Genomic DNA, 14,132 nt, shown 5'->3' with positions numbered 1-14,132 from the left:
AAAAAACACTTATATTTCCTATAAAAATATATGATTTTGATCATGCTGTCTCCTTAAGAGAAAATGTGCAATTTAACTCCAGCATTTCAAACTAACTAAGATTTTGCAAAAGTAACTTGCCTAATACCGATAAGCACTGACACTTTGTTCAGTATATATTCTTTTTTCCCACAAAATTAAAATACATGTTCAAATGCAGTTCATTGTGAAGATCAAGTTTATTCAATGACTGACAAAGAGTGAATTTATTTGACAATGCTCACGTTGAACTTTAGTCTTCATTATAAGCATACAGGAAAATTTCACATTATGTGTTTGCAACATATTTAGTACTATAATTATTCAAGGGACAAGTCAAGATGTATGTGAATGACAACAACGTTTTAATGATCGATATTTTGATCACTGACTTTTTTTCCAAAACTGTAAATGATCAGTTTTAATATGTCATACTGAATATGTGGTTTATATTCTGATATTAGTAAATAATCCAGACCATTATCAATGCACCAAAACACTACACAATTTTGACTAAGATTCATTTTGAGTCTTCAGAATCAACTGTCCTTGTCTGTAACAGATCAAGGCTTATGTCATGAACTGGAAGCCACAACATAAAAATCAATACTAAAATCAATGCAGCCTTTTATAAGGGTCATATTTGTTTTCTCAAAACGAGACCTTAAAAGTAACCTGAGCTGAACTGGAAACCTAGACCACGGGTAAAATATCAATGAGCATCACTTGTGCATTTATATGCACGGGCCATCAAAAAGGTTCAAAAGATTTCTGTCTTGTTTGGGCAAATTACACAACAATACAGATCAGTGGGCTATCAAAAATTAAACAAACCAAAATGTATCATTGCGAGTAAAGTCCAACAGATGTTTGACTGAGTGACTGTACATAAACAAAGTAACAATAGAATGAACATTTTTGCAAAAAAATTTGATTGAAACACATTATGTTTCCATTTCATATTTAAATGATAGAAAAATGGTAAATGAAAATTATTTTATTGACCTACTTTTATTCTTTTTATCACACGCTGTAAATACATTACGAAAAATCAACATTTCAATACAGAAAGGCTTTCCGTTTTACATACTCAGTCGCCATTTTGCATATCACTTTCTAAATTGAAGATGGCTGCCCATTTCTTCAATAAATAACAGTCATATGCAGTATCATAAAAGCAAACTCATACATTTTCAAGACCCAATATTTTCAGGCAAGCCATTACTAAACCAAAAAAGGAAAATTTGAAAGAATATGTAAATTTCATTACTTTATAAATATGATGATGGAGGCCAATAGTTATTATGTTATCTAGCCTACCTATAAAGCTGTTTCATTCCTGTTTTAGCTGTTGATGAGCTGAAATCCCCTTCACACCACAGCTATAAAAACAAATAGGACAAAGAACTACAGTCAAAGCTGAAATCTTAAGAAACAGAGAAAGACGGACTACTTGATACTTTAATGCTAACCAGTATTTTCAGTCCCTAGTATTTTTTTACCATGGGCAGGTTGAAGTTGTAACTGCACTCAGTTACATTGCACCTCTACTATTATTCCTCCCTAAAACATTCCTCTGTTATTTGATATCGGTCGCAAAAGCAGTCTTAACAAAATCAGACTTAAAGAGCTTCAAACAAATATGAATGTATAAACTACTACGCTCTTAATATAAACTAATAAGCTAATAAGCACTAATCAAAAGCATAACTCAGTAACTTTTCATCAAAGTTACTGTACAAATCACACTGTACTGTTTTCTACCCTTTTCTGTTTTGTTTTGTTTTCTTCCCGTTGTAAATTGTAAAAAGCGGCATATAAATAAAATGTAATTGAATATGACATGCAAAAATATCAAACCACCACAAGTTCACAAATGTATAGGGAATATGATTTGTATTTATTTATTACACCAAAGAATAAAAGTAGACGAGTCTTCAGGCAACAGGCTAGTTTGCCACAGTGTGGAAGCAGATCTTTTAGAGCTGCGAGAAAATACTCTATATTCGGGACAATGTGCAGGTGATCATGTCAACAATCTCTAGTCTTGGCTTCTGGAAAATATTAAAGGCACAACATGATGTATGTATGATTATACTTGTGCTTTGAAAGAAGACAATAGATAGATAGATAGATAGAAAGATAGGTAGAAAGATAGATAGACAGATTTTAGTATTATATTGATCTCTTTGTTTGTCCCTCACTTCAAAAATAGTGGTACAAAAAAACTCTCAGATGTCACTAACATATGTTTTGGCCCTTACATCATAACCACAGAATGGTTTTGTACTCTAATTGTGGTTTACTAAAATATAATGTTGCAAACTCATTCTTCAACATCTGTGTAGCTGTTGAGAATGGCATTACTGTTTTAGGCTTGTTTTAAGCAGAATGAAGAAAGACATAAAAGTTCTTGAACTCATCATTGTAATGTAGTTCATCAGAGAAGCTGCAGGAGAAGCCCAAATCTTTACACGAGGTCTTGACTGTATGCACCACACAATGAGGGATTATCTCAAAAAGCTGTTCAGCCATCGCCGTCATCTCAGGCTTCTTCTGTTCAGACACAAAAGTCTGTATCCGATCTTTATCAACGGGTTCAGGTGAGGCACTGTAGGAAATCACAACATTTAACTTCTCATCCGACGCCATCACCTGAAACCGACTCTTTCCCGTCAAACCCTGGAAGTCTTTCTTGTTGGTGAACAAACCTTTGGGAGAGTTAAAGACACGGATCGACCAGAACACCCAGTCATACTTATTTTTTAAATGGTCTGTTAACATGTCAGCCAGTTGCTGGTTGGTTTTGTCGCTGTGGTCTCTTACGATGCGTTTGGCTTCCAGCTCAGCCTGCGTGGGATAGCTGTTGATGCAGTCTTCAACGACTACGGTTATTTTAGACTGAACCTCTTTCATCTTCTCACCCCACTCTTGAAGCAACTTCTCCTCTTCGCCGTATCCTTCCAGGGCTGCGTGTCCCAGTAAAGCGATCAATCCGATGCAAAACAGTTGCTTGAGCATAGCGCAGAATTCCTCCACCGGCCTGCGGCTCTTCTGCTCGTAATTCAGCGTGATCTCCAGCACAGACTCTCCAGAGAAGTTATTCCCTGTCACAGCATTATACAGTTTGTGGAGGTTCTTGTCACCATCTGTCTTCTTGAAGTGTTCCAAAAACGTCTTCTTTCTCACCTCCTTGAATTTAGGTTTAGCTTTGAGAATGTCCATAAATTTGCGGAACTGGTTGGTCAGGTTCTCTTCCACGGAGAAGTAGCTAGCATCAATCCCGCTTTTCTTGATCTCATCGTTGATCTGCTGGATTTCTTCGGAAACGGCTTCGAGGCGATCTCGTACTTTCTGGAACTGTTCCGCCATGTACACCGCCTCTTTGCTTTCCACGTTATCCAGCGCCAGCTTCACGAGAGGAGCTGCGATGGCGAAAAGGGGGAACAAATCTCCAGCAATGCTGGCCACCACTTCAGCACCCTGCTCGAAGACTTCCATCACGGTCTCCACAACATCCTTCTTTTGTGACACAAACTTCTGCAGCTGTTCGGCCATGTTTCAAGAGTTGGAGAGCCAAAAATATCTGTGTGAAGTATGAACATCATTAGAAAAAAGATATATAAATATATAAAATATATATTTTTACTTGTGCTGTAAAGGGATAGTTCACCAATTTTTTTTAAATAAATTCTGTCATTTACTGTCAAGATGTTTCAAACCTTTATACATTTTGTTTATATAGATACTTATGAGAAATATATATTTTATGAGAATCTTTTAATCAAACATTTTTTTGAAGGAATGTTTGTAACCAAAACGTTGTGAGGCACTATTGACTACTGGTTAGAAAAACTATGGTAGTGAGTAATTTTGAACCACCTGAAGGTGAGTAAATAATGAGAGATTTTTCATTTTACTATCCTTTTATACTTTAACAAAAAGACCCTGATTTACTTAGAAAACATGTAAACTGTCCTAATTTTTTGTTACACATGTTACAAACTGGATGTGTGGTTTGTAGACATATTGCTAGTGGTTTACAAAAAATAATGGTGCAAATAGCCACACATGCAAAAAGTTACACCCATACTTTAAGGCTTTCGTGCCTGGAAATAATGAATGCTTGCCCTCCAGCACAATGTCCAAACACCAAGGGTTTTCTAGTATGACAATACTAGTGCACTACAAAGTGTGCATGTACATTAAAACCTTCATAAACCAAAACCATTTTTTGAGGGATGCCTGGAACAAGAACTTACATGTGTTAGTGCTGGTTTCCTCTTAAGGCTGTAGTGGATGATGGTGGGCTCGCTGAAAAAGTGCAAAGAAAAGAAATAAGAAACCGCACAACTACTGTTAGAAAGCAAAAGATCATCAATAGCCAAACAATACATGCCAGGTCTATGTACACATGGCAAGAGACTTCTGACGACCACACCTATAGATACACAACAGAGACAGATGCATTCATTCAAATTCAAACAAACACTGAAAGAAACAGCAAATAGTCTTTTTAAACACTCACTTGCTATAACCACACAACAGGATTGCTATGCAAGAAAAAAGCATTTCAACTGGAAATAACCGGACCAGTTCAAATGGAGATGCTTACATAACATAGCGCAACAAAGCTTTTTTTACTAGGAGCACAGGTATTTTGTTCCAAAAGTTTTTACCTTTTGATCTAAAAGCTCATGCTTTAAAGCCTCTCAGTTGGAAACCTCATTAATTTAGCACTGAGAATGGCCAATGTTCCTGCTGGTTTGGCATAGTTTTGTTTGTTTAATAACAAATAAATAGGCAGGTGTGAACAGACTGGGAGCAAAACATTAAACAACTGCTATTCATGACCATTGTTGATGATAGTACAGCTACATGTGAATCGTTGTGATGGAATTTTAAATGATCCTTTTAACTTCCGTCATCATTTATTCACTCTGATCTGGTTTAAAATCCAAATTGGGCTCTTTCTTCTGTGAAACACAAACGAAGATCATTTGAGAAATGTCTCAGTGGTTTTGTGTCCATACAATGAAGGTCAATAGAGGCAAGACATTGACATTCTTCAAAATATCTCATTTTGTGTTCTACAGAAGAAAGTCATACAGGTTTGATGATATGAGGGTGAGTAAATGATTGAAGATGTTTCTTTTTCGGGTGAGCTAAAAACATGACACAGTAGCATCTAACATGAGGACAGAAAAGTCTAAATAAATCTTCACAATATACCACACATGCTTCACTAACATTCAGGTTCAACTAGCCCAGCAAGAACGTTTTCCAAAGCACTACAGTAACCATGACAACAAGAGCAGAAAAACATCATGTCAGCTTCTTTCTGTACACCCGCATTTATAAAATACTGTTATCAGCTTTTTGTATAACTTTTTTTCACGACTAAATCTCTGATTCAAGCAATAATGTTTCCAAAATGTCACACCACGACATTAAATCCCACTCCGTCCACAAGTTTCTCCGTTTATAGCAAGCACGATGTAGGCCTCTATGCATTTAGATAAACGTTACCAGTTTAAAGATGTGTGGACACAAATCACACAATGTGTTAAGTGGCTAACGTTACAGTAACAGTAAGTGTTAAAAAGTGTTATTAAATCTGTCCTCTAACCAAGAGGGCTTTGTTAAACAGCATGTAACTTAACGTTACGCGTTTTAATTACAGCAACACACTGGTAAACTGTCGTGTTTACACTGTTTTGTGAGGTTAATTTAAATTAGCATACGCATTTAATTCAGTTAGCTTATTTGTCCAAACACATATAAATAAAGTTGTGATACAGCTGCAGGTATAGGCCTCCGATATAATCAATCACACGTGCAAGTCAAGCCGAAGGAAAAGTCTCTCAAAAACATACGTTAACGTTTATTATTTACATTATTTCATTTTAATTATCTTATATTGTAGACTGGAACAGTGAACACTGTTGTCATATGAAACACTTCCTGGTTTAGGGCGCAGCACAGCGAGCAAACGAGTCATCAGTTTTTGATAACAAATACGATTAAAGCGATGGATTTACAGAGACAGAGATGATTTTGCGTAGATAATTGATCAGATGTGTAACTTGGTCGTGTTTTAAAAAAAGTATCGAAGTCACGAGAAATGTCAGACGCTGAGAACAGGGTCTGAAGAGAAACGCCCTAAAACTTCAGCTCCCATGAGAAAGAGTTGAGACAGAGAAGAACTACATTATTCACGTTTAGAGAAGATATTATTATTCTGCTCGAACAAAACTCACCTTGAATCGATCACAAATGGCAAAAAAAGAAAGAAATAAAAACTAGTTTGCGCTGATCTGTGTCGAGTAGTGTTACTTCTGATCATGTGTCGGTTCTCCTGTATAATCTCTCGACACACCCATCAGATACAGCAGGAATCCGAAGTATTGCGTTTGAACCTTAACATTGACCATGATAACTATACTATAGCTTCTGCCAAAATACCAGACTAAACATCCACTAAAATTGTGTAGGTTTCAATGGAAACGTCATATTGGTCTATTGGGGTCTTTGTTGAGTTAGGTCTATTATTGGAATTTTATCTGGTTGATGGAAACAAAAAGAACACCATTAAGTTATACTTGAATGAAGCCCAAACACCACATGGAGACATTTTATAATATCTTTAATGGTAAATGTTTCAAATTCTCAGTAACTATAATATTTGGCGGAAGCTATGGTCACTACGGTAAATTTATGGTACAAGTCCTTACAAATGTGAAACAACAGCATGGCTAGAGATACTTTGAAACGAAATTCTGGATCATATTTGTTTTATTGTGTGATTACATACCATGGATTACACAGGCTATATATGTAAATGTATATTTTCTGTCTATATATATCTTTTGAGTAAAGCCCTCTCCCCTTTTTAATAAATGTTTATACAATTTAAATCTTAAGTAATATGGCTTTTGATTGTAAACACCATAACTAACCATGACTGCCATTAATCAGGCTCCTTTTGTCAGCCACAAATGTGTTAAAAAAAGATAACAAAACGGACTAATGATAATTTTACACAATATCTGTCATATTTATACATTAATATTTGGTCATTTTAAATGCCAGCAATAATACACTTTCTCAGGTATGCAACAACTGTAGCTTTAGAGAGAATCTGCAGTATTTTTGTCGTATGTTATGCTGAGCAATCAACTACATTGAAGTCTGATTGCCATTATGATGTTTCCCGTCTGGGCATATCTATTCAGAATGAATGCAGAAATAGGCTTTCTTGTGAATCCCAAAGTAGTAGCATTCTGGCTGGAAGTTGTTTTTCTCCTCGACATTCTTATAGCGGCTGACGGCATGAACCACAGTGTTGGGAAGAGAGCCGCACAGAGTCTGAGCAACAGACACCATGTTACCCTTCATCTTCTGGCACTCAATCTGTTCTAGTAGCTGGCTTTTGTTGAGCGGTTTCGGGTCTGCACTGAAAGACACTACGATTCTGATTTCGTTTGTGGTGAGAAGATCGAAAAAGTTGCCACCTCCACCTTTTCCTTGGTACTTTTTGCCAGCGAGCCAATTCCAGAAGAACAGTCCGCCGTGCTTGAACACCCGAACAGACCAAGAGACCCAGTCATATTTCTTGGCAAGGATATCCAGTATAAATGACGTGAACTCTGGGTTGACAGAGCCCTGCCGCTCCACAAGTTGGCACTCCACATCCAACTTAGCCTGCTGGGGGAAATTTTCGATGCATTCGTCCACCGCGGCCTTCATGCGGTTCTCAACCTCTTCCATACGATCCTGCCATTTCTTGACCATGGCCTCGCCTACCGCTCCATCCTTCAGGGCAGCGTGACCCATGACTGAAATAATTCCCACAACAAACAGCTTCTTTAGCCTGGCACAGAACTCCTCAACCGCTCTTCTGCTCCGCTGCTCTGTGCTCACCACCGTGTACAGCATGGGATCTCCAGACGTATTCTCACCGAGTACGGCGTTATACAAGGCATCAATGTTCAGATCTGCATTCGTGTTCTCGTAGTGGCTCAGAAACTTTTCCTTCTTTTTCTCCTTGAACTTGGATTTAGCATTGACAAAGTCTTGAAACTTCTCGTACTGGCTGATCATCTGCGCCTCGCTGTCAAAGTTTTGCTTGTTCATGGATGTCCGCTGCATCTCCAAAGCTATTTTGTCGATTTCATCTTGGATGCCTTCGAGTTTCTGGTTGATTATTTCGAACTGCTCGGTGAGGTACTTGGCCTCTTTACCATCTGGGTTGCTGAGGAGCTCGGCTGAGGCAACAAACACAGCCTCCAGGATGGGGTGTAATTGTCCCACGGTGGCTGCTAAAACCTCACAACTTTGCCCCATGATTTCCACTCCTTTCTCGATCTTGCCCTTGTTCTCCAGAACCCATTCTTCCACCCGATTCATTCTGACCCAAAGGAGTGAATCCTTCCTATCCTGTCTGTAACAGATCGAGGCAGATATATCATAAACTGGAAGCCACAACATAAAAATCAATACCAGAATAAATGCAGCCTTTTCTGAGGGTCATATTTGTTTTCTTTAAATGGGACCTTTAAAGCAACCTGAGATTAATCGGACAGCTAGACCACAGGGGAAAAATATCCGCGAAGGTTACGTGGACATTTATACAGGTTTTCCATTGACTTGAGCCATCAAAAAAAAAGAAAAATTCTGGTCTTGTTCGGGCATGTTCTGAACCACATAACACCCCGCCCACAAAGTCTCGGCAAATGATACAACAATAAAGTCAGATCAGTGGGATCAGGTGTCTGCTAAGTAAGAATTAAAAGCAAACACTCTAATGTCTACAATGGTTCAAAGTACACATTAAAATGTAATGAGTACACAGCCATTGTGAATCAGAGAGAATCATTTATCATTTAAACCCCAGCTGTGTAGCAAGGCAGATGTTTTCAGGAGAGGTTCCTGGGAAAATATATTTGAACGCTCTGGCTGTTTAAGCATTACAGGACGTTTCTGGGCACTTTGATTACACAAGGGAGATGATCTCACACTCATATCTAATTTCCCAAGACTCAATATACAGAAAAAAAGGCACACCCAGATCTGAGAAAATCTGTAACCAATACACTTGTTTTGTGGTGAAAGCATTATTTCCAGCAAAGAGTAAAATTACTTTTGTAAATAAGAAGAAATACAATTCAAGAGTTAACATTAGATTTGATACATTTTAGTCAAACGTCCATTATCAAAAATCTTGAATGTAAGTCTCACATTAGGATTTTGTAGATTAGAATTTGTAATTTATGACTCAACAATACATCTTTCAGACATTTTGACTTTACAGGAATTAGGAGCAAAAAGAATACTTACTGAACAATACAACGATCCTGATTGTTTCAAGTCCTCCTTTGTAAGGATGGTTTTAAAAAGAAATTCCAGGATTTTTCAGATTTGAGAAAAACTGTACTTCATAAAAAAATTAATTCAAGCTAGTAACAGATATAAGCAACACTGTGCCTTTGATGGTTCCAGTTTGAGAATAAAAAGAACCAAGCAACTGGTTCTGAAAAGAGGAAGGGAAACAACCAACTGTTCTGTTTAAGCTCAAAGCCACATCCCTTATTTGTAATCCAGTGCATTTAAATGCAGCTCCGAGATCCATGAAAGCCAATATTGACTCAAGCGCAACATCCTGTTATAAAACGATTCCCGAAAAGTGTCCTCACATCAAATGTGCATCAATAAATGTATAGAAAACTGACCAACCTTTTTATTTTATGAACTATTAATATTATCTTTGTAGAATAACTTTGTAACTTGGGTCCTTTGCAGTTTTTTTCAATTGTGAAATATAAGAAAAATAAAAAGCTAAAAAGAGAACAAATTCATACAAGTATTTAGAGAAAAAAGTCTTACCGTTAATGTTGAAATGTACAGAGGTGTTTTCTTATGTCCCAACACAGTCCAACAGTGCGTGAAAGCACCAGCTTCTCAGGGTCCTTTATAGACTCTCCCCTGCGGCCCTCCCACTTTGGATTAACTCCGTCCCCTGCAAGCATTCCTCAGAGCCCACTCGGAGAGATGAGGGACAGGCATGACGGCAGATAACATCCTGTAAACATTCATGCAAGAACTCAGCATTTATTTTAAAACCAGCAACACTTTCCCAGAAAATGTCCCGCATGCTGCGTCCTGCTACACTGGTTGCCATGGGTACAAGCATGTACAATTTTAGTCTTTATTTACGTCATAAGTTCTCTTTTCTTTTCGCTTTTTTAGGGGATGTTTGGGCAACACTTGTCGAATTTAAATTTGCATGAAAACTGGCCTTGGGGGGACGGTCATATCAGTCACAGTGCTTTACATCGCAGAGAAAGACTCCTCTGTTTGTGCATCCCCAGCGTGGCAGGCAGTCAAACGCAGCTCCTTTGTGCTGCGGCAATCGCTGTGACACGCTGGCATGCAATGACTCATCTGAGGAGGAACAGTGGGGGCTTGTCATGGACTACACAGACTATGGTGCAGGTGAGCAAATACCTTAGCAGTCTTCTTTATCTCACTTTTACATCTCACACGATGCAAATCAGCAGTGTTGCAAACAAATGAGCATCACACTGAACATGCTCATCAGTAAACATGGTGCTTTCCATTCACAACACTCCATCTAGCAACACAATGAGGACTACTTGGGACATCCTAACATAGCCCTGGCAACATCCCACAACACCCAATGTAGCCTATTGTGATACACTTTCATTTTCATTTACAGAAAAGTAAAACAATGTAATTAGTTTTCTGCATGTATAAGTTAATCCACATATTGTTGTATTGCCGCAATGCATTAGGAAAAACACAAACTTTAAAGATGCTGTGTGTCTAGCATGCTTAGAATAGTAATGCATACTTTAGTTTGTGGAGAGCATCACTATGGTTGCACACAGTGTGTGTATGTGTACTCGGCCACAAGAGGTCACTTCAGTTCAAAAAGAGGCCACGAGACAAAATATGACATTATAAGAAGTCTGATATTTTTGTAAGCTAATTTTTACGAATCTGTGCTAGAAAGTTAGACAGTAAACGTGCTGTGATTTTTTCAAGCGCTGGCAGGTAGCTTAGGGAGGTCTAATGGAAATAAATTTGTGTGGGAATTAGCTTTAGGCCTTGTTGAAATGATTCAGACAGGTTTGGCCTCTTAACTGAAATAAACGACGATTTAGGTGGGCCTTACCTGGAATTACATCACTACTAAAGTGCATTTGGCACGATGTTGCAGTGGTGTAAGGTTCAATGCACGCCTTATTCCAAACAACAAGCATTAAATAACAACAAGCGTCAACAAGCAACTTTTGACACCAGAGCATCTAACGTACGTTTAACGAACGAGGAAATGTTGCGTTTTTGTTTAACGTTACGTGGCTTAAATCTGCCGCTTCATCGCAAATGATTATTTGTGTACTTTAGTATAAGATTGCGACCCTCACGAAAATTAACCCTAGTTTTACCATAAAGTCTTAATCATTAGCACTATTTGTAGCAAAACCATATTTATCATATAAATCATATAAAAACACTTTTAATAAATAAATGTATGGTTCCTTTTCGCAAAGGGATTGTTATTAAAAGTCCAAATAATAACATTGGAATAATTATTGTTATATAATTACATTTCTGTGAGTAAAACAATTAATACTTTCTGTCGTTATATTACCGAAAAAGTTGTTTCTCACTTTACCCTAGAACTCCAATAACTGTCTGTCAACGTGTTAGCAACCACTCGGAACGCCCACTCTGCGTGGCTGCATAGCAACGCCCTGAGAAGATACGTGAACATGTATTACACTTTCGACCGTTCAAGACACACCGCGTCCGCCATCTTGGAACGGTCGATATTTCAGTTGCTGTCGTCATGAACAGTACAAATGAATGTGTTTTCCATAGGTTCCGCAACATTGCGCAGCCGCCGATTTAGGGCCGCAACAATTAGTCGACATTATTGACAATGTCGACAGTACAAAAATTGTTGACAAATAATTTTGTTGTCGAGTAGTCGTTTGATTTCACATGATGTGATGTAAGGGCCCGCAATTACGTTGTTTGACCTGCGGGGCGCTGTATCGCGACTACCCTTCAGGAGGCATCGCTTTAAGGCAGGGGTGTCCATTGTCGGTCCTGTAGGGCAACGGTCCTGCAGAGTTAAGCTCCAACTTGGCTCAACACACCTGTTTGGAAGTTAGTCTGTTTTGTGAGACCTTGATTAGCTGTTCAGGTGTGTTTGATTAGCTAAACTTTGCATTACACCGGCCCTCCAGGACTGACTTTGGACACCCCTGCTTTAACGCGAATGAACAGAGATTTTTTGCATTTTACGCCTACTTCGCCTAGCATATGAACACATGAACACACCTTCGGTTTATTGAATGGCACGTGTGTAATTTGACAAGGGTGCATATTTATTGTGAGTTTAAAATACATCCAGTGTCACAGAGCGACCGTTTCGCAGTGAGGGAGGAGGAAAATACTGCAAACACTTTCTTGACCCCCCAAAAACATGTTCTCTTATAAGCTGAAATGTATCATTTAAAATGCTCCATCTGTACCTTCATAAACGTCCCGGCTGAATAAACAATAGAACCCTGGCCAAAATACCATAGAAAATGTCATGGATTATGGAATATGATAATTGGTTTTAATGGAAGCTATAATGGTCTAATGTCTATTGGTACGTGATTATATTCTAATAGTGGGAATAATGCCCAAAACACGCTACAAAAAGGAGTTTTGTAACGGATTTAATGAGTTAGGTTTATGGTTAGTAAATTATAATAATTTTCAATAGAAACCATTAGAATGTCTTTTCAATTGTGAAATGTGTCAAATATCTTATTTAAAACACAGCAGCAGCAGTTTGACTATTTATTACTATTGATGGAAGACCGAAACCTGAAGGAAATTTCTCCATTCAGCTGGATCGAAGTTCACTCAAAAGCCATGTTCAAAAGCTGGAATAATGTCTTTGTTTTGTTTATAAGTTTAAATAGATCACACTCAATATTTTAAAAATAGCAAGATCTGAATAATCGACCAAAACCTTGTGATAAATCCGAGAAACGAATAGATGATTAGTCGAATAATCGTTCTAATAATCGCCAGATTAATCGATTATCAAAATAATCATTTGTTGCATTGTGAAAACAACAAAGATTTACTTTCCTGAAGAAATAGGAAATTCTTTCACGTGTGGAAATGTGCTAAATTGTGTTTTTATATGTATTAAGTCAGTTTATTTTAAACTATTATGGCTAACTGTCGAGTGTGCACACACTGTTCTAATATGGCGGATGACTATAGTGGCCCTTAGAAACAGCCATTAATGAACCGTCTATATATCTACTCGCAGCACCATGTAGCGGCTAATTTTGCACAGGCAGAAACTGTAAAAATCTAGTTTGATTTACTGCAGTTAAATCCCATTATAGTTTAACCATGGTAAAAATACATAAATTCAAAAAAAAAAAAATTGGAAGTGCACGTTTACTATGTGAAAACCATGCTTTATTTTTATGAGGGAAATGTCAGTCAAAGATCTGTGTATAGGTCATTTCCTCATTTACCGGCTATGTCATTGCACATCTGCCTCAGGATCACAGAGGTTAAGTGAACTCTGTAGAAATGTTGTTTTGATAAAGGCTGTTGTACTAACAGGTCAGGATATCTGTTTCCTTTTCGGTCTGCCTAATAAATAAAATCACATTATTTTATTATTTAGTTGTTTTTTCTGTGTAGGCAAATTTTCTTTTAGTCCATTTAAAACCACAATGATTGCCGAACTATACAAGTATATATTTGATCATTTCAATATTTACTGTAAATAGTCACTGATTAAACATATTTAAAATGTAAATGAATCGTTGCATGAGAAGGTCAACATGTGTTGTTCCCATCGGTTGGTGAGTTTGTCTAGCCATTTATCTGTATTAATTGCAGTCAGGTCTCGCTCTGCCCTTTAAAAACCTCAACCTTCGTGTCCGATACAAATTGAAAATGTGATTACGACCCAGACAGTGATGAAACTTGAAGGTCACCTCATTTCACTTCTTCGTTCATGCACGATTGTGTTTGTGAAGGCTTGTAAAGTGAATTTATGA

General features: G+C 37.7%; 2 protein-coding genes across 3 annotated transcripts; both read right to left on the bottom strand.

Annotated features, from left to right (window-relative positions):
- Positions 1–999: 999 nt before the first annotated feature.
- Positions 1,000–6,500, bottom strand: rpz4 (rapunzel 4). The gene is made up of 3 exons (XM_056761775.1): positions 6,279–6,500; positions 4,281–4,332; positions 1,000–3,604 (listed from the first exon to the last, which is right to left on the bottom strand). Exon 3 carries the CDS (start codon positions 3,574–3,576, stop codon positions 2,401–2,403), a length of 1,176 nt encoding a protein of 391 aa, XP_056617753.1. The 5' UTR covers positions 3,577–3,604; positions 4,281–4,332; positions 6,279–6,500; the 3' UTR covers positions 1,000–2,400.
- A 147-nt stretch (positions 6,501–6,647) lies between these two features.
- On the bottom strand, positions 6,648–11,781 carry LOC130432430 (protein rapunzel-like). 2 transcript variants are annotated; one of them, XM_056761773.1, is made up of 3 exons: positions 11,696–11,781; positions 9,904–10,099; positions 6,648–8,461 (listed from the first exon to the last, which is right to left on the bottom strand). In XM_056761773.1, exon 3 carries the CDS (start codon positions 8,425–8,427, stop codon positions 7,246–7,248), a length of 1,182 nt encoding a protein of 393 aa, XP_056617751.1. In that variant the 5' UTR covers positions 8,428–8,461; positions 9,904–10,099; positions 11,696–11,781; the 3' UTR covers positions 6,648–7,245. The 2 variants fall into 2 exon arrangements, with proteins under 2 accessions (XP_056617751.1, XP_056617752.1); XM_056761774.1 differs by lacking the exons at positions 9,904–10,099; positions 11,696–11,781 and adding an exon at positions 9,358–9,825.
- Between the last annotated feature and the right edge of the window lie 2,351 nt (positions 11,782–14,132).

The sequence above is a fragment of the Triplophysa dalaica genome, chromosome 12, assembly GCF_015846415.1.
Source record: "Triplophysa dalaica isolate WHDGS20190420 chromosome 12, ASM1584641v1, whole genome shotgun sequence".
NCBI classification, from domain to species: Eukaryota; Metazoa; Chordata; class Actinopteri; order Cypriniformes; family Nemacheilidae; genus Triplophysa; species Triplophysa dalaica.
The sequence above is the reverse complement of the archived record's forward strand: the minus strand, read 5'-3'. Positions and strand labels throughout refer to the sequence as shown.

Bases quoted from the DNA above. Each gene is read 5' to 3' on its own strand.
- rpz4 (XM_056761775.1), bottom strand. From the start codon at position 3,576: ATGGCCGAACAGCTGCAGAAGTTTGTGTCACAAAAGAAGGATGTTGTG.
- LOC130432430 (XM_056761773.1), bottom strand. From the start codon at position 8,427: ATGAATCGGGTGGAAGAATGGGTTCTGGAGAACAAGGGCAAGATCGAG.